At 31.9% G+C, this 21,117-nt stretch overlaps 2 protein-coding genes across 6 annotated transcripts in view; both read left to right on the forward strand.

Annotated features, from left to right (window-relative positions):
- The window catches only part of LOC126884592 (GATOR complex protein Iml1), a 196,087-nt gene extending 178,095 nt beyond the window's left edge, over positions 1–17,992 (forward strand). For all 5 annotated transcript variants that reach the window (XM_050650584.1, XM_050650586.1, XM_050650587.1 and 2 more), the window contains 5 exons: positions 1,624–1,827; positions 8,613–8,773; positions 9,397–9,565; positions 12,277–12,596; positions 17,764–17,992. In XM_050650584.1, the coding sequence (XP_050506541.1) occupies positions 1,624–1,827; positions 8,613–8,773; positions 9,397–9,565; positions 12,277–12,596; positions 17,764–17,976 (1,067 nt within the window). In that variant the 3' untranslated portion in view covers positions 17,977–17,992. The remainder of the gene's footprint in view (positions 1–1,623; positions 1,828–8,612; positions 8,774–9,396; positions 9,566–12,276; positions 12,597–17,763) is intronic.
- A 2,047-nt stretch (positions 17,993–20,039) lies between these two features.
- Positions 20,040–21,117, forward strand: part of LOC126884595 (cytosolic non-specific dipeptidase) — a 56,375-nt gene continuing 55,297 nt past the window's right edge. The window contains exon 1 of the mRNA XM_050650591.1: positions 20,040–20,413. Coding sequence (XP_050506548.1) covers positions 20,379–20,413 — 35 coding nt within the window. The 5' untranslated portion in view covers positions 20,040–20,378. The remainder of the gene's footprint in view (positions 20,414–21,117) is intronic.

Here is a 21,117-nt window from a genome sequence, read left to right on the forward strand (position 1 = left end):
GAATTAATTGAAGCCGTGGTCTCAGAAGTAAAACTTTCTCTGATGATTGCCAACCTTCGAAGCTGAGACGGCACCTAGAGAAGCAGATTACTACCAAGTAATCTGGTAATCAAAAATGAATAACCATTTTCAATTTCGTTCAACCAGAGAGTGCAGCAAGCACCTCTACCGGTTTCGAAACTTATTAGTCTCTCATCAGGAGGCACATACGAGGTCTGGCTATTAAATAACCAGACTGCTTATGAAAAAGAGTTTTATTTTAAAAATTATTCTACAATCGAATGCTCTCCTTCAATATATTCCCCTTCACTCGCCACACACCGTTCCATTCGTTTTTTTCCATTGGTCAAAGCAATGCTGGAAGTCTTCTTTTGTTAGAGCTTTTAGGAGCTCCGCCGTTATTCGCTTCACCTCTTCCATCGACTCGAACCGGATTCCTTTTAAGGCAGACTTGATCTTCGGAAACAGGAAAAAGTCACAGGGTGCTAAATCAGACGAGTACGGCGGGTGTTCGAGCACTAAAATGCCTCTAGCGGCTAAATAACGATCTGTTGACGGACGAGCTTTTGGTCAGGGGTCAAATTTTTTGGGACCAACTTCGCACAGACTTTCTTCATGTTCAATTCGTCATGTAAAATTTTTCTGACAGTTTCTTTATCGGCGTTTACAGGCTCAGCAATCATCCGAATGCTCATACGACGATCTCCGCGCACAATTTCATTTATTTTGATCACTGTTTGCGGAGTTGAAACAGAGACAGGTCGACCTGGACGTTGGTCATCTACGGCGCTCTCTCGGCCTTCATAAAACCGTTTATACCATTTGAAAACACGCGCACGAGATAGAGAATTCTCACCATAGGCCTCTTTCAACAAATTTAGCACCCAGTCGGAGTTTTTTTTAATTTAACGAGAAATTTCACATTAATCCGTTGCTCATGTTTTTCGTCACACACTGTTATCGACACGAGAAAAAACACGTTCTTTTTCCAGTAAAAAAACGCGTTTTCGTACTGGAAGAGTAGACACTTCCAGCTATCCAATGCTGCATTCGTTTCCCACTATTCCCCTCTAAGACGCCTTTTGCGCGCGCAGTCTCGTTATTTAATAGCCAGACCTCGTATACTGCTCTCTTTGACCCAACTAGGACAAACCCCGGCGTGCGGTCACGGATTGCAACGAACGAAATGGCAGGGATGCCCTAGCGGCAGCTGCTAGCAAAAGACTAAGTTTTCAATCTAATAGCACATAAAACAACACCAAAAAATGCTGTTCCACAATTATAAATTGTAAAATTCCCTCATCTTCCTTATTCTCAGCATCCGTTATGGCTTGCAAATTGTAGAAGCCTCAGAGGTGTTACCATAGAAGGTTCCCATTGTTTTCGGTCTGGTAGTATGTGGAACAGCATTTTTTGGTGTTGTTTTATGTGCTATATATTAGATTGAAAACTTAGTCTTTTAATCTGGTAATCTTTTTTCCTTACTAACAAAAAGAGATATTATGCTTTACTATCTAGTGAACTTTTTTCTATATTTAAAAGTAAAAAGTTTTATTTCTTTTACGTTAGTGATTACTAAAGGTTATACAGAGCCGGTAACTTATTTTTAAACTTAATTTTTAGATGAAACATTCCAGCTATGTGGCGACATCGAGATTTTCGAGAACGAATGGATGGAAGTGAAAGTAAAACCTGCGCTAAATTGGGGACTCGCAGCTCCTTCTTCTACTTTACATGTTCCAAATAGTTTTTCCGATCGGGAACACGGTGTACCGCACTTTTTATGCGACGACATCGACGCCGAATATGCAGAACGTGATTTAGATGGTACGTAAGGATTTTTTTCTAAAATATCTTAAATAATTAAACCTTTATAAAAAAATAACTTTCTATAATACCACGTTTTTTTTTTATTTAAAGGAAACACTATAAAAAAGTATAATAAAAGCAATTATTTTTCAAATCAAAATGTCAATTTTAAAAACAAAAACGATTTCCGATACCAGGAATCGACCCGAGCCTCCTGGGTGAAAGCCAGGTATCCTAGACACTAGACCAATATTTGATTTAATATATTGAGATGTAAATATTTGACATATAAGTTAGATCTAAATGTCATTGTATTATTTAGATTTAAGGTACTAGTACACTTTAGAAGACCAAAAATAATTTTTTTCTCAGAACCTTTATTAAATAAAACTTTTTACATATTAATATCTAACTCTTAGGGAGTACAAAAAATATATCTATTTTAATGTATGCACGTACACTAATATTGTAGAGGGCGCAAAAGTCGAGGCCTCGAAAAATGATGGCGGACAGTTAATCTCAGGATTGCGATATCTGAAACAAAAAAATTGTACAGCATTTGAAAAAGGAAGGTTTCTTACGTGCCAATTTACCACAATTTGACCAAAAAATAAAAAATAAATACTTTTTAACCATGAAAAACTGAAGAAAAACGGGCGATTTTTTCACAAAAATTTTTCAAATTTCCGTAAAATCTTTTTTTGGCAGAATTTTTCACTAACGGTGGTAAATTGTCACGTAAAAGACCTTCCTTTTTCAAATGCCGTACGATTTTTTTGTTTCAGAGATCCCAATCCTGAGATTAACTGTCCGCCATTGGAACTACTTTTTTTCGAGGCCTCGACTTTGGCGCCCTCTACAATATTAGTGAACGTGCATAAATGAAAGAAGATATATTTTTTGTATTCTCTAAGAGTTAGATATTAATATGTAAAAGGTTTTATGTTCATTTTTAATAAAGATTCTGAGGAAAAAAATCTTGAAAAATGCTTATTTTTGGTCTTCTAAAGTGTACTAGTACCTTAAAATGGATCAAAATAAAAAATAAAACTCGATGCATATATACAAAAGCTGTAAAATATTGCATTTTAATCGAGTTTTGACATATTCTGCAAATTTCAGGTGTCTACTAGACCTGGATCCCGCGTACCAAAAAAAGTTGATTAATAGTAAGCTAAAAATATTTGTTAATAACTTAACTGTGTCTAGTTGGACAAACTTTGATGTACGGGAACACTAGAACAGGGGAAGTTTTAATTGTGAAACAGTTTAAAAACGTTTGTTTAGAACGTCAGATTAAGAAAACGTCCCATGTATTTTGTCGGACAGAACATCCAAGTGATTTGTTACCCTTTCATTAAACTCTTATGCAAAAATCAGACCGCTATTACTAACCAACAAGATTCCTGTCATTTGACATGTTCTTCGTGTTCCAATCATTAAAATGCCCAGTTGGTGATAAACACTAGTCTGATTTTTTCATGAGAATTTGATGAAATGGTAGCAAATCAATTGGAAGTTCTGTCCGACAAGATACATGGAACGTTTGCGTAGTCTGACGTTCCAAATTTTTAACCTGTTCCACAATTAAAACTTCCCCTGTTCCAGTGTTCCCATACATCAAAGTTTGTCCGACTAGACACCGTTAAGCTATTAACAAATTTTCAGCTTGCTATTAATCAACTTTTTTTTGGTACGCGGGATCCAGGTCTATACGCAATCTGGAAGTATGTTTAAAATGGATTAAAAGATTCCCCGGACATAGTGACAAAGACCAAGCCAAGTATACAAAAACGTTTTAAAAATATATATAGGGTGTCCCAAAAGTAGCGGAACGGTCGAATATTTCGCGAACTAAACATCGGATCAAAAAACTGAAAAATACGTTTTCAATCATTTTCAAAAATCTATCCAATGACACCAAACACCAATCCCCACTACACCCCCTGGATGTGGGGTGGGGGGTAACTTTAAAATCTCAAATGGAAACCCCCAGCTTTTCATGCAAATTTGGATTCGTTACGTAAAAGTAGGCAACTTTTATTCAATAAATTTTTTCGAGCTGTGGATAGATGGCGCTATAATTGGGAAAAACGATTTATCCTAATACCATAGGTAAATTATAGAAACGGTCTAATATCCCACAAAATACAATTCCAAATGAGAAACCAAAAAATAGATTTTTAATCTTTTTCGAAAACCTATCGAACAACACCAAACATGACCCTCCAACCCACCCCCTGAAAGTGGGGTGGGGGGTAACTTTAAAATCTTAAATAGCAACCCCCACTTTTTATTGCAGATTCGGATTCACCATAAAAAATTAAGCAACATTTATTTGAAACATTTTTTAAAATTTCTGATAGATGGCGCTAATAAATCGTATTTTTCCAATTAAAGCGCCATCTATTAACAATTCTAAAAAATGTTTCGAATAAATGTTGCTTAATTTTTCGTGACGGATCCGAATCTGTAATAAAAAGTGGGGGAATCTGTAATAAAACTATTTAAGATTTTAAAGTTACCCCCCACCCCACCCCCAGGGGGTGGGTTGGAGGGTCACGTTTGATGTTATTCGAAAGCATTTCGAAAAAGATTAAAAACCTGTTTTTTAGTTTCTCATTTGAAAGTGTATTTCTTGAGATATTAGACCGTTTCTATAATTTACCTATGGTATCAGGATAAATCGTTTTTCCCAATTATAGCGCCATCTATCCACAGTTCGAAAAAATGCCTTGAATAAAAGTTGCTTACTTTTACGTAACTAATTAAAATCTGCAATAAAAACTGGGGATTTCCATTTAAGATTTTAAAGTTACCCCCGCCCCACCTCAAGGGGGTGTAGTGGGGATGGTGTTTGGTGTCATTGGATAGATTTTTGAAATTGATTGAACACGTATTTTTCAGTTTTTCGATCTGATGTTTAGTTCGCGAAATATTCGACCGTTCCACTACTTTTGGGACACCTTGTATAATGGAATATTTATATTTCCTAATCCTACTCATCATTTTCTCATAATCAACGACCTCTTTTACCATCACTTCTTGTAGTATAAACTTTTTAAAAGATCGTTTCGTGAAAAGATCAAAATGCAAAATAAGGTATTGTTTGTTCTGTTATGTCCGCTCTTATACAGCATTCTGTAAACTTTTAATTCGTAAATGTTGACAACTTGAGTTGAACTGATTGTTGACCGTCGACAGTGGTCGCCGTACTAGTCTGGGCTGATTATCGGAGAATAGGCCATTTTTGGGAAAAGTTATTTACCAGCAATTTTATTGCTGAAATCGAATCTTATGATTGTATATATTAATAATATAGGGTATGCAAAGTCCGCAGATAGTGTGCTACTTTTTTTATAAACAAAATGGCGCCCAAAAATCGTGTTTTTTTTAATTTTTGCTCTATAACTCCAAAGATTTTAACTTTACACCAAAAACACTCAAATAAAAATTCACCGCAATTAAATTCTACATAGAGACGTGTTTTTTCCGATTCTCTTCGACAAAAACTTTCCCCGGAAAAAGCGGGTTTTTCCAACAAAATCTTTAATTTTCAACTAAACTTTTAGATAAGTAATTGTCAATCAATAATTAAATAACTTGGTAATATAAAAGCTCCTTTTGTATAGATTATAATTCCAGAAGCCGATGGAAATTGAATGAACAGTTTAGCAACAATTGAATTGTTAATTAAAAATTTACGGTCGCTATAATAACGACAATAATTATGATGCATAAGAATAATTATGATTTTTTCATGAAAAGACACTATACCTATCTAATGTACTTTACAGAATTGAAATTGGACTATTTAAGCGGCCTAGGGAATATTTTAAAATTATAAAGAATTTTTTGGCTTATAAACAAATAGAATATCTCAGGAAATATTAAAATAAATTAAATTATAAAAACGGTGTTCGAAAAACAGTGGCAGGACGCTTCTATTAAAAGAAAAAACGTTTAATTATGATAAGCAGTTCATGAGATACAACCGGTCAAAGTTGACCTGAATTTACGGCAAAGATATAAACAATAGGATCATAATTTTTAAACCATCACCTTTTTATTTTTGTCCTCATTCTTCACACCAATTTTCATATCCTTAAATTACTCATAACATATATTATTATAATAAAAACTATCGATAATACGTGTGAAAATTGCCAAAAATAGCAAAATTCCAATCAAAAATTAGGTTGGAGAAAATGTAACCCTCAAAGTTCAAAATCGGTATACTTTAAAAAAATGTATTTTCTCGGCTTCCCATGGAGCAATTTCCTTCATTCTTTTTTTGTTCCCAAGTAACTCGAGAGAGCCATCGAACTAACGCATTATTAAATGTCAAACTTGCTTTTGTTTTGTTATAATAAATTAATTTATTTATTATAACACAAAATTTTAATTTGTTTAAATAAAAATTGTTTAAATAATTATACAGCTTTCAAATGAGAATATTTATGTTTTTAACTTTAAAAGGTACACTTGTAGTAAGTTTATCTAAAAAAAGCCTACAACTGGAAAAAATATGTAGTTTTCTGTTCTTATAAATAAATTAATCTATTATAACAAAACAAAAGCAAGTTTGACATTTAATAATGCGTTAGTTCGATGGCTCTACTCGAGTTATTAGGGAACAAAAAAAGAGTGAAGGAAATTGCTCCATGGGAAGCCGAGAAAATGCATTTTTTTAACGTATACCGATTTTGAACTTTGAGGGTTACATTTTCTCCAACCTAATTTTTGATTGGAATTTTGCTATTTTTGGCAATTTTCACACGTATTATCGATAGTTTTTATTATAATAATATATGTTATGAGTATTTTAAAGATATGAAAATTGGTGTGAACAAAGAGGACAAAAATAAAAAGGTGATGGTTTGAAAATTATGATCCTATTGTTTATATCTTTGCCGTAAATTCCGGTCAACTTTGACCGGTTGTATCTCAGGAACCACTTGTCGTAATTAAACGTTTCTTCTTTTAAAAGTAGCATCCTGCCCCTATTTTTCGAATACCGTTTTCACAATTTAATTTAGTTTAATACTTCCCGAGATATTTTATTTGTTTATAAGCCAAAAAATTGTTTATAATTTTAAAATAGTCCTGAGGCCGCTTAAATAGTCCAATTTCAATTCTGTAAAGTACATTAGATAGGTATAGTGTCTTTTTATGAAAAAATCATAGTTATTCTTATGCATCATAATTATTGTCGTTATTATAGTGACCGTAAATTTTTAATTAACAATTCAATTGTTGCTAAACTGTTCATTCAATTTCCATCGGCTTCTGTAATTATAATCTTTACGAAAAGGGCTTTTACATTACCAAGTTATTTAATTATTGATTAACAATTACTTACCTAAAATTTTAGTTGAAAATTAAAGATTTTGTTGGAAAAACCCGCTTTTTCCGGGGAAAGTTTTTGTCGAAGTAAATCGGGAAAAACGCGTCTCTATGTAGAATTTAATTGCGGTGAATTTTTATTTGAGTATTTTTGGTGTCAAGTTAAAATCTTTGGAGTTATAGAGCAAAAATTGAAAAAAACACGATTTTTGGGCGCCATTTTGTTTATAAAAAAAGTAGCACACTATTTGCGGACTTTGCATACCTATATTATTAATACATACAATAATAAGAATCAATTTCAGCAATAAAATTGCTGGTAAATAACTTTTCCTTGTATTTTGCTAATTAGCCCAGACTATACATAAATATAAACATAAACTGACATTGTGAAGTCACGAGTATTTGGATATTAGTACATACCAGTAAATAAATAGGAGGAATTTGTAGATAAAATTATATCTACCACTGTAGATAAAAACATTACACAGATGGCTTTCTTAACTTTCTATTTAAAATGAGCTTTTCTAAATTAAAAAATGTCTATAAACAAAACAGTTATTGTAAATTAAACCCAAAAGTAAGCATTTTCTTCAATTGTTTATAATAATTATTAAAATAAACAATAAAAATATTTAAAAAAACATTTCACAATGTGATTTTTTATGTAGTTACCATATGTGCAAAAGATGGACCCGATCGCTTGAGTATTTTTTAAAAAATTATTTTGTTTAAAACAATTTTAAACAATTCTATTTGTTTATTCCATTTGAGAAAAAAAGATCATTTTCCAATGGCTGTACAGGTGCTTTGTACAATACTTACAAGCGTTTTTTGGTCTCATTCTATTGATAACGCCTGAAATTTTCATGTTTTTAAAAAATTATATTAATTTTTAATTGTTTACTTACAAATAATAGATGCAGAATGAAGTACCATATTTCTCGTCTTATAAACAATTTAATTATTATCTCGTCGTTTTTACCTTTACAAAAAAAACAAAATACATCATCTGAAAGGATATAAAAAACAGTTCCAGCTCCATAGAACCGGAGATATTTTTTTAGTTCACTGCGCAATTGTTTATAAAAATTAAGATCTGAAATTTGGGCAGTTTGTCAATGAAGTTTCAGTTTTTCATTTAAAATTTAATTAAGTTGAATAATATGCATAATTAACATTGCGGAAACTTGTTAAAGTTTGTAAACCAAAAGAAAGGTCGCCGAGGCCTCATGGTGGTGGGAATTTCTTTCAAGCTCATGAAAACTGAAAACGGAACTTGACAGAACAAAGCGCGCTTGAAAAACTGCATTATATCGGGTTCTACGTAACGCAGAGCCTTCGTTTTTTGCACATTTAACAATGTGAGCTTTTAACTACGTACAAGCTCACATTGTGAAATGTGTTTTAAATATTTTTATTGTTTAGTTTGTTGTATTGTTTATTGTTTGTTTTAGGACCACTCTACAAAAGAATGAGATTAGAGACTGATGTAGCCGGTAAGAGTGACCGCGTAGAATGGGGCCATGCTCGATATCAAACGGTTTTTAAGCCAGACCAAGCTTACGAATTAGTTGTCGAATGGCTGACATCTTCAGGTTCCATAATTTTTGAATTGGTAAGACACAAAATCCAAATCTAAATTTCTATTTTTATTTCACTATCATCTATTGAGTATATATTACAGCCAAACATAATGTAAAAGAAAATTAGAGAAAATCAAGAAATCTAAAGGTCGGTACACATGCGTGCCGAACTGTTTGCAAACTGCTCGCGTACAGTTCGTTAAAAATGTATTTACAGCGAACTCAACGCAAACTTATCACAATCCATGAAAAGCGATAAATCAACTACGAACCAACACTTGTGCGAAGTTTATGTAAATGAGTCATGGGTATTTATTACATTGTGTTTCACACGTTTCTTTTCTCTATGGACACGTCATTCACACAATCTCAATGCGACGACACGAACAGCCAATATCGCTGCGAACGCCTTCCAAATTGGACTGCGAATATCCTTTGTGTTCGTCCCAAAAAATGACAGTATGTGGTTTGTGACGAGCGACGAACGAACAGCTCGCAAACGGTCCGACCCGCCGTACAAATTATACGAATATAGCGTTCGCAAACAGTTCGGCTGGAATATAAGGTTCTGACCTTAAGATATGAAACAATTGAAAGAATGTCGATTAATTTCGTGAAATAAAATACACATTGTTATGTATTGTTTATTTTTCAGCTCTCTGGTTGTCAAAGGAAAGCCCAATCTTGTGGATTTCAACTAATACCAATACCTCATGATCCGCTAGCGTTACCTTATTCAAATAAGTCTGATCCCCTTAGAGGACCAATTTTTATACCACTTGACATTAGATGTTTAGAAGAAAGAAGTTATCCCTTATTTAAAGGTAATAATGTGATTAATAATTTATTGATCTCTAAAGAAGAGTTTGAGGCCAAAAGCAAAAAAATTACAGCCTATGTTAAATATGAATTAGATGTGGAAGATAATATGCACTGGTTACTTATTTTATTTTAATTTAATTGATTGTTTAATCGTTCATAAGATTTAAAATAATCAAAGACAAAAAGTTAATGGATTTAACAGACAAATACATAATTTCTACCCGGCGGGCATTCGAATCATAGACATAATGAGAATGGTAAGATATGGGCCGCTCTGTGAATAGAGGTGTAACGTCAATACCAAGGACGTCATTGGCCAATAATTCACTTTGAGTGGTCTAGCCATCTTTGTCTGTCACATGCGCGGGATCGCTCGGTAAAAAGAGATAGATAGACCACCGATCGACTGCCCGCACGTTACACTATTTTGCTTAGTACCTATGCCTTGTCTTTTCTTATTATGTCTGTGATTCGAACTCCGTAAAAAAAGTTAAATAGACGTGAAGATAGTCACGGTTTTAGTGACGTCAACCTGAAGGAGTATTCGCAGTGAGTTTCGCCGGTAGCGCTCTCTCGCGGTTTGAAAATATATATAGACTTGTTGTTTATACCCCGTTTAGGCTTAAGCCTCTTCAGGGTGAAAATTGTACTTTTCATGTAAAATTGAAATATTATTGTAAACTGATAACTGAACGAATACACATAATTAATAGTAAAAGTAATTATGCCTTTTTTATGTTATTCATTATAAATATCATATTTAAAATATAAACTCCTGTAACTGCTTGACTACTTACGCAAGAGGCCATTGAGAAAAAGAAGTTTATGTGAAATTTAAAGGTTACGTCTGTTTTCATTCGCTGTGACTCAGTGATGTGGGAGGGAGTCATCACTGCTGTGAGTTTAGCTGGTACCCCTCTCTCGCGGTGTAAAACTTGTACTTTTCTGGTAAAATTGTTCAAGTTAAATTCACAAAATTGTCACTATCAGCGCTGGCGAAAACAATTTAATCCCCTCTACTCATCGACTCACAGCGAATATATAGTTGCTTGTGTGTGAAAATAAAATTGTTGTTTTTACTATTTCCCTTACAATTACATAACATTTTTTCACCTTTAAACCTTGTTTGGACCCCCAAAAATATTTCAAAATCATAATTAGCTAAATTGATTCAGTCGTTCTTGAGTTACATAAAAAAAGTTATAAAAAACTAAAATGTCATTTGTTAAACGTCATTTAATTTTTATATAGATTAAATTAACTACAACTAACTGTATTCGCTCCGTGCGTGACCATGGTGGGGATACATGAAACTATGCCAGCGCCCGTAGCGGCGAAATATGGCAACTTTGGCGAATAATGATTGAATAATAATTTTTTTCAATAGATATTTTGCTTACCTTATTATTGCCGTTTTGATTTTTATTATTTATATTTTCATACTGACTTTCTTTCCTTCCCCGATCTGGTGGTATGTTCCTATCTTCATCTATTTCCATTTTGTGTTACACACACACCACAAAATTAATAGTTCAATTGACCCAGCTAATGTTAAAATCTGGTACTAATAATTCACACTGCCTCATTGCTTTCGATGTACACTTAATTAATGTTAACACCGACAACTAAACTATAACGAAAAAGTGAATAAAAACCCTTAACATTGATATTTTCTTCAGAGAACTTCCAAATATGGAATATTTTTAATTTGACGTTTATTTGACACTCGAACTTATTGTTTGTATAATAAATTTGATCAAAAATGGTAAATAAATATTACATTAACGTCAAATATGTCATATATGTATCATATGTTTAACGTCAAATTGTGTTCGCCAAAAATTTCAGGCGACTACGCTAGGTATCCCGTCAGTCATGCACGGGGCGATTAGGTGGAGCCTTATAAAAAATCTTGAATGAACAATTAAAAAAAATAGGAGCCATTCATTGAATAAACAATAGCCTATTATGGTTGCTACAGTACAAATACCGTTGCACGTCATTATATACGTCAGAGATCTAAGTTGATATTGTTGCCCCAATTACAAAAAATTCATGAATTCATTATAAATCAAACATATCACATAATTATTATTGCAGAAGTGGATTATACAACATTAAGATTCAATGTAAATAAATAAAAGCAATAAACTTTAAAACACTACATCAAATATTCAATATAGTAAATAATAAAACAATTTAAAGCCCAAAACAATATAGTAAATAATAAAAAAAAATCTGAAGTGTCAACACCGCAACTGTCAAATAAGTGTTACCAATTTATGCCAAAATGTCACTATCGTTCGATCGCAATTAAAGTGTAATCCGGTCAAGTGTACTTCATAAAAATGCTTTATAATCCACTTATATATAACAAATTAAATAAAACAAGTTATGGTATATACATTAATATAGATCTTCAAATATTATTTCTACGCGCGAATAATAAAATATGTCTAATAGTTGTAATTCCAGTATACTTGGCTAAACGATCCTAAAAAGGAACAGATCTACGACTTAAATATTTTGTGTTGGTATCATAATGTGACGTCACTTGCTATGACGCGGATGACATGCAACGGTATTTATATTTTACGAACCATACTTAAATTGGACTTTTATTAATTAAGAACATAATATTTTATTATCTTTTGGAACTTTTTTCTTCCAGTGAAAGAGTAAATGATTGATATACTAATTTTATCCTTTTCAGAGTTTAGAGAAGATACATATGCAGACAGAATGTTTTTATTCCAAGAAGCCATCGTCCAACGTTTTGGTTTCATACACTGTCAGGTAGAACATTCCGACAAGGCAAGTAGTTCGAGGGAGCACCAGTACGTTCACGCAACAGGAACTATTTTTGTACTCATTTCAAGGCCAGTATCTAAAGTGAGAAGTCGAATCAATTCGTCTGCAGGCCATACGGGGAAGTATTCTGTACATGCCGATGTTGTTCCTAGTCCCCACGAGGCCTACATTACCAGGCATGTCTCCGGAAAGAACAAGGACGATTATGATAATACTACAAAGGTGGTTATTTTTTTTCTTTTAAATTCTGTAGCACTTCATCTACGATATAGGCCAATCAAGTTGGGTTTTTACTCGACTTGACTTAACTGAAAAGGCAGGGTTTGACAGTTGAAATGTGTAGTATGAGATATTACAAAAATACTACCATCTAGGGATTCATCAATTTCTTAGTGGAACAATTTTTAGATAAACAATCAAAACGTAAAACTTAGTTTTTTGCTCTTAACTTAAAAAGTTGTTTATTTAGAGATTTGACGTCCACAGATAACACAGCCCCCAAGGGTCGTAGGACCTTTATTTTTGTTTTAAAAGTTGTGTATTTTAACCCGCTTTCCTAATTTTTTATTGCCATTTAATTTGATCTAGTTTCTTCGGAGTTATTGTAATTGTTTATAAGCTTAAAAAGTTCTATATATTTTCATAGGTTATTAGTATACATCTTAACGTAGGAAATAAGCCCCTGATTATTGAGATCCATTCAGCCAAATTAACTGGACCAGAAATTAGCTCGTTTTTCAAAAAATGTTATAAACAAATTCAACTATTTAACAGATCTGGACCATTTTTTGCACACCATTCAAACAGCATAATACCCTCAAGTTTAGGTACATTTAAACAAATTTTAATAAACAATAAAATTGTTATTAACAATATTCAAAAACAGCGATTTTGTCGTCCGTTTTGCAATAACTTTTTTGTTTATTAATCGATTTTCATTTAGCGTATCTCATTCGATGCATCTTTTTTTTTTAAGTAACCCGTGGACAATCTCTAAATAAACAACTTTTTAAGTTATGAGCAAAAAACTAAGTTTAACGTTTTGATTGTTTATTTAAAAATTGGTCTACTAAAAAATTGATGAATACCTAGATGGTATTCTTTTTTAATATCTCATACTACACATTAGACCGGGCAGTATCGTCGCCGCCGCTAGCGAAATTATTACGATTTGATTTTTTTGCACAAACTTACTCAAAAAGAGGTCCTTATAACATATCCACAGGATGCCGGGCGGTGCCGTGGTCGAAAAATTGTTTAAACAGTTTTTTTAAACAAATTCACAAAAATATTTTTTTCATTTCGAACAATATTTTTTTAGAAAATTTGGGTTATTCTGAGCAAAAAAGATCTCTTGTCATTTTTCTCTAAAATTGATTGTTGTCGAGTTATATGCGACTAAAAATTTGAAAAATGCAAAATGGCCCTTTTCAAGGCTTAATAACTCGATTAAATATTATTATTATGAAATTCAAAAAGTAGCTAAATCAAGTTTCAAACCCCTTCTTCAAGGTCCTGAAGAGATTTTTGTCATTATTTTATTACAAAGCTGCCATTTTTAATTATTAACAATTAGCACTATAGTTCAACTGTATCGTTGCCCCCGTTAGCGAAACTATTTCGATTCGATTTTTTGCACACACTTACTCAAAAAGAGGTCCTTATAACACATCCACAGGATGCCGGGCGGTGCCGTGGTCGAAAAAATGTTTAAACAATTTTCTTTAAACAAATTCACAAAAATAATTTTTTCATTGCGAACGATTTTTTTTAGATAATTTGGGTTAGTTTGAGCAAAAAAGGTCTCTTGTGATTTTTCTCTAAAATTGATTGTTGTCGGGTAATATGGCCATTTTCGCATTTTTCAAATTTTAAATCGCGTATAACTCGACAGCAATCAATTTTAGAAAAAAATCACAGGAGACCTTTTTTGCTCAGAATGTCCCAAATTATCTAAAAAAAAATTGTTCGAAGTGAAAAAATTATTTTTGTGAATTTGTTTAAAAAAAATGTTTAAACAATTTTTTGGCCACGGCACTGCCCGGCACCCTGTCGATATGTTATAAGGACCTCTTTTTGAGTAAGTTTGTGCAAAAAAATCAAATCGGAATAATTTCACTAACGAGGGCGACGATACCTCCTGGACTACTGTTAATAATTAATAATAACAGCTTTGTAATGAAATAATTACAAAAATCTCTTTAGAACCTTGAAGAAGGGATTTTGGTCACTTTTTTAATTTCATAATAATAATTAATAATCAAGTTATTAAGCCTTGAAAATGGCCATTTTCGCATTTTTCAAATTTTTTATCGCATATAACTCGACAACAGTCAATTTTAGAAAAAGATGACAAGAGACCTTTTTTGCTCAGAATGTCCCAAATTATCTAAAAAAAATTGTTCGAAATGAAAAAATTATTTTTGTGAATTTGTTTCAAAAAAATTTATAAGGACCTCTTTTTGAGTAAGTTTGTGCAAAAAAATCGAATCGGAATAAATTTGCTAGCGGGGGCGACGATACTGTCCGGTCTACATTTCAACTGTTAAACCCCGTCTTTTCAGTTATGTCGAAAAAAGGTTTATTTTTTACTAACTTGATTGATCTAATAAGACACTCTTCTAAATGTAACAATGACTTCTATTTTGTTGCAATATTTATTTTTAATAGTACAAAAATGCTATTTTAAAGTTAATCGTTATAAAACAATAAATAATATTCGATAGTAAATAGTAACAGACGAATACGACATGAAATTAAACATCGAACTTGAACAATTAAATTTTTGTTTATTTTATTACAAGAAAAAGGCACGCAAGACTGGAAGAAGAAAACAAGCGAAGGTAGAAATCTAATTATAAAACTAATTAATGATGAAAACGAGGAAATTACAGAGATTCAAAAATAGCCATCTTGATAGAAAACTACTACCAAACATTATACCAGTCAAAAGCAAAACTGCCACCAGGTGAATACGAAAAACACCGAAAAATAGTAAAAAATGTTGGATCTGAAGATAAGCCAGATTTAACAGGATGAAACAAGAAACGATAGTATTAGAAATCATGAAGTATGGAAGACAGCATAAAATATAAATTAGCAGAAGAAATAAATATAAATTGGAAAATTATAGACATGTTATTAGCCCGATCAAAGAACAATCTGACCCCAAAAAAAATAAAGGAAGGATGAAAATTTGGGAATAGGTAAATGAAATTGTCTATTATTATATAAGAAAAAGTTTACAATTCTACATCCCCTCCATTTTACAAAAATGGAGGGGAATACTCCCTCTCGAAAATGACTAATTCTAAACAACTTTTCTTCTATAGAGTTTTTTCACTAAGTCAATACTTTTCGAGTTATTTGCGAGTGAATATGTTCTTGTTTAACAAAATAAAACATGTTTTTGGACGGTTTTTCTGAGATAACTCAAAAAGTAAGTATTTTAGCGAAAAAAATATTCTTAGCAAAAATATAGCCCATAAAAAATTGAAAAAAATGATGCATACATGAGGTCTGTAGACCCAGTAGAAGCAGAGTTGCAGCTAATGAAAAGTAGGTTCTTCTTCGTCAAATTACAGATCGAATATTTCAATGTGAAATAACCCAAAAACGGAGCATTTTTAGGGGAAAATTCATTTTAATTAAAGTGTTTAAAAAAAGGTTTATTTTTCTTTTTTAAAAAAACTTGTAAGTGAATTACGCTCAAAATATTGTTAGTCAGTATAGTTAGAAAATCACCCCCTAATTAGGATAACATATACATTTTAAAATTACCACTTCACAAGTTACTTTGTCTATGTATTATTTATATGATCTGTAAGTTTCATCGGTTCAAAGCGCTTCGTTTTGAAAAAGCTATAGTTAAAATGGCTTGAACGAGTAACTAATCACGAGTTTAGGCAAATTTTGAACAGCCATAGCATAACCAATTTTTGTCTAACAAGAAAACAAAAAATTAAAAAGATTCAGAAAAGCAAAACGTACATTTTATTACTCTCTGATCTCTGAATATGGTATTCCTAATTGTTTTTAATTTAATTCCATAAACAATTACGATTTTTTTCAAAATTAAAAAAAATGTTTTATTTTAAACCCAATTTTTTTCAAAACTGAGCACTTTGAACCAATGAATCTTATAGATAATATAAACAATACATAAGTAAAGTAACTTGTAAAGCGGTAACGATTAATTTTATTTGAGAAGCTAATTAAGGGGTTTTTCGCCATTTTTTTTACCAAAAATAAAAGGGACCAACAATATTTTGAGCGTAACTCACTTACTTTTAATGTTAAAAGTTTTTTTAAAAAACAAAAATAAACCTTTTTTAAATACTTTAAAAAAGTTGTAAGAATTTTCCCCGAAAAGTGCTCCGTTTTTTGGTTATTTCACATTGAAATATTCGATTTGGAATTTGACGAAGAAGAACCTACATTTCATTAGCTGCAACTCTGCTTCTACTGGGTCTGCAGACCTCACGCATACACCATTTTTTTCAATTTTTTATAAGCTATATTTTTACTGGGAATATTTTTTTCGCTAAAATACTTACTTTTTGAGTTATCTCCGAAAAACCGCCCAAAAACATTTTTTTTTATAAAAATGAACACATTCACTCGTACATAACTCGAAAAGTATTGACTTATAAAGTTGACGTATATATTGACTCGAAAAGTATTGACTGAGTAAAAAAACTCTATAGAACAAAAGTTACTTAGAATTAGTCATTTTTACCAATTCCGGACTTATTTTGAACGTATATTTTTTCACCTCCGACAAAAAATTTTTCACCCCGTATTTTCCAATTCTTGTAAAACGGAGGGTATGTAGAATTGTAAACTTTTGCTTATATAATAATAGACAATTTCAACTACCTATTCCCAAATTTTCATTCTTCCTTTATTTTTTGGAGGTTTTCGTAAAATTTTGCGTTCCCTGATCGGACTATATAGCTTTATACGAAATGGAATTAAACATCATAGGTCATATACAATTAATAAAAACACTAACCGAAAAATCAAAACGAATACAGTACCTCTACCCTCTAGGCTAACACTGGATAGCTTTGGTGTATCACGAGAAGGTATTTGACTCCATAGAAATTTGGGCAATCCTTAACGCCTTAAGCAACAATAATATTGTTGATGGCCGATATACAAAAATCGTTAAGTATGTATGTATAGTTCTTCCACTCTTAACGTTTCCCTTCTTGATGAAGGGAAATTAAAATGGCTTAAGATCTAGCACAATGAATAAATTGAAAATACTTTTAAATATTATTTTACAATATGTTTTATTGTTTTTCGTTAATAACGTGCAACTTAAACTTAAATAAAATGTTGTAAAGACAAAATAAGTAAATATTATAATGAATTTATCTTTTAGATGGGTTTTCTTTGGTCCTGGAATCACATGGTTAGTAAACGATGGAGACCCAATCAAGGCGTAGATACTAACTGCCAGTTAAAACTTCTTAAGGACTTTAGAGAATTTTGTAGTAATTCCAAAAATAGGTTGAGAAATTTTTGGTATGAGTGTTGGGAGAGCAAAGAAATGAACAACTATTCGTCAATCAAATCTTTATCAATAAAAAAATAAAAAATATATATATTTGTTTTTTTGTTTTATTTTTTCTAAAACTGATGTCATCAATAATTTGCGATACTCCTAGCTTCTACTCTCGAAGATCTGCAAACATTATAGTCCAAGAGGCAGCGCTGAAAAATCTCTTTGTATTTACTAAAGCTAGATTTTTGACAGTTGATTACTGTGCGTGTGTAGAGAAACATACTGCGGTCGGTCAAGCGAAACGTAGAACAGGGGTTACTGAGAGGGTATATCAATCCATTTACTAAGGCTAAAAATCAGTACACACATTCTAAATTGAATATAAATAAAAGTTATTATAGTCGGTCAGCTGTATAACAGGGTCGGTCGGCCCCAGTGAATGTACAGGGTTATTCACTATATTTTGACCTCCTTGTAAACTGCTTTATTTACAGAATTAAAAAAAAAAATGTAAAATACAAGTCATTCGATTTTTAAATTATGATTTTTTGACATATATCGTACTAGTGACGTCATCCATCTGGGCGTGATGACGTAATCGACTATTTTTTTAAATGAAACTAGGGGTCATGTGCTAGCTCACTTGAAAGGTTATTCAATTCTCTATACAGTAATATAAACATTAAAATCATTATTTATACAGGGTGTCCAAATTTTTTTTTGAATTATTAAACAATTAGTTTAATCGACTATTTTTAAATGGGAATAGGGGTCGAGTGCTAGCTCATTTGAAAGGTTATTCAATTCCCTATTCAGTAATATAAACATTAATATGATTAATTAACAGGGTATCCAAAAAAATTTAATTAAACTTTTTTTTTCTCTGATTCTGACCTTGGTTTAGAACTAGAACCTTTAGCCACGTAATTGGATAACTTATCACTAACTCAGGTATAATGTGTAGGGTGTGTGTTGAGTAAGTGTCTTGTTACTTTGCAAAGTCGACGTCATTGTCTTTGCAAAGAGACGCTAATTGTATCCGAACGTCTGCGGGCCCTCCGGTGAGTACCGATCCCACAAGGACAGAAACTATTTTCACTTAATAATTTATAATATAATTAAACTAATTGTTTAATTAATACTTCAAAAAAATTTTTGGACACCCTGTATAAATAATGATCTTAATGTTTATATTACTGTATAGAGAATTGAATAACCTTTCAAATGAGCTAGCACATGACTCCTATTTTCATTTAAAAAAATAGTCGATTACGTCATCACGCCCAGATGGATGACGTCACTAGTACGATATATATGTCAAAAAATCATAATGAAAAAATCGAATAACTTTTGTATTTTACATTTTTTTCTAATTCTGTAAATAAAGCAGTTTACAAGGGGGTGAAAATATAGTGAATAACCCTGTACATTCATTGGGGCCGACCGACCGGTTCTGTCCCGCCATACAGCTGACCGACTATAATAACTTTTATTTATATTCCATTTAGAATGTGTGTACTGATTTTCAGCCTTATTAAATGAATTTAATTACCTTCGTAGGAAAGCAACTTTGATACCCTCTCAGTAACCCTGTTCTACGTTTCGCTTGACCGACCGCAGTATGTTTCTCTACACAATCACAGTAATTAACTGTGAAAAATTTAGCTTTACACAATCACAGTAATCAACTGTGAAAAATTTAGCTTTAGTAAATTCAAAGAGGTCTGGAAGCAGGTCTGGATCTGAACGTACGGAAAATCAAAGTATTCGTAATAAGTAAAGAACAGAATATAAAATCGTCTTATGATAGTACCAAACTTTTTGCGAGGTTCAACCTTTGTTTCCTACACTATTTCCTCATTGTCATTTAAATTAATTCTACAGATCCTTTTGATATTTTAACGTCAATCACAGACGAAATTACGGCCTGACTGCCAGACGCACGGTTATTAGACTGTCTAAGAACCGTTGGCCTGACGTTTGTCTGATCATTTTTGCCAAAAATCAGTAATATGTACAGTAATTACGTTGAGCAGTGTGTTTAGTAAATTAGCACCAACAGCTAGCAACACGTAATACACTGGTAAAATTTGCTTTGCTAGCGAATTTAATCAATCAGCTGATTTAATACAAAAAAAATGTAGCTTTTATTAACCGTTGGTTGACGCATTGATCAATGATCTTTCTTTATTCATTATTCATTTGATCACACAATTCCAATACTTAATACTTTTGCCTTTCAATCAACTTGAAACTGAAGTGCCGTTATCACGTAATCACGTTTATTGAAACACAAAGGGAATTATTTTCTTTCTTTAAATAAAATAGAAATAAACCTGTGTGGTAGTTTGATCTCTCTTGGTAAATAGTCGCTATTTGTAACGTTGATAAGATAACTCTGTAAGTGGGAGGTTTAAATTAAATTACAAAATATAAACGTTAATCAACAATTTAAATAGTACTCTCAGGGTGATTGCTAGTGTACTTGAAATATGGCTCTTCCAGGACCCTTGGATAAATTATTCAAGTAAGTATGAGTTTGTCACACCTACAGATTTTCTAGAAAATAATTAGGTAATAAATTTGATAAAAGATTTTAATTTTCTTACATTATTTTAAAACAGTTATTATTTTTAATTCCGGTCAATATTTATTTAGCTTTTTTGGAAGTTTGAATTAATCTTATTGAGCTATTATAAAGTTTTGATTTTAACATATAGGTTAACCTAATTAAAATTAAAGTTTAGTTCTTGTCCACCTAAATAATTGTTTTATTGCTCCATTGCGTTAGCATAAGTACAAAATTTACAATATAAATCATAAATTAAGGGCATTTTTAAATGTTATTTTATTCTACATATATTTAAAAAAGGTGTCCCATCTGTAACTGAATGTTGGTGTAATTGTCATGCTGATACTTAGTCAATAGTTTCAGTAATACATTATTTTTCTTTCCAACTTTATATCTACCACAATCTCGAAAGGTTGTAGGTATTTCGAACATCCATAATTTGATCTTCTTTTTGTATAGACATGACTTCTGTTCTTTCAATGTACCTCTAGTAGTGATGTAACGAATGTCATTTTTTGAACATTCGCGAATACGAATGTGAATATCTGCTACCGACATTCGCGAATGCGGATGTGAATATTCTGTTTTTTTCTAATTTGTGTCTATTTTTGACATGTTTTCTAAATTTATAATGAAAAGTTAATGGATATTTAGTCTAA

This window comes from Diabrotica virgifera, chromosome 5 (assembly GCF_917563875.1).
Source record: "Diabrotica virgifera virgifera chromosome 5, PGI_DIABVI_V3a".
Lineage (NCBI taxonomy): Eukaryota > Metazoa > Arthropoda > Insecta > Coleoptera > Chrysomelidae > Diabrotica > Diabrotica virgifera.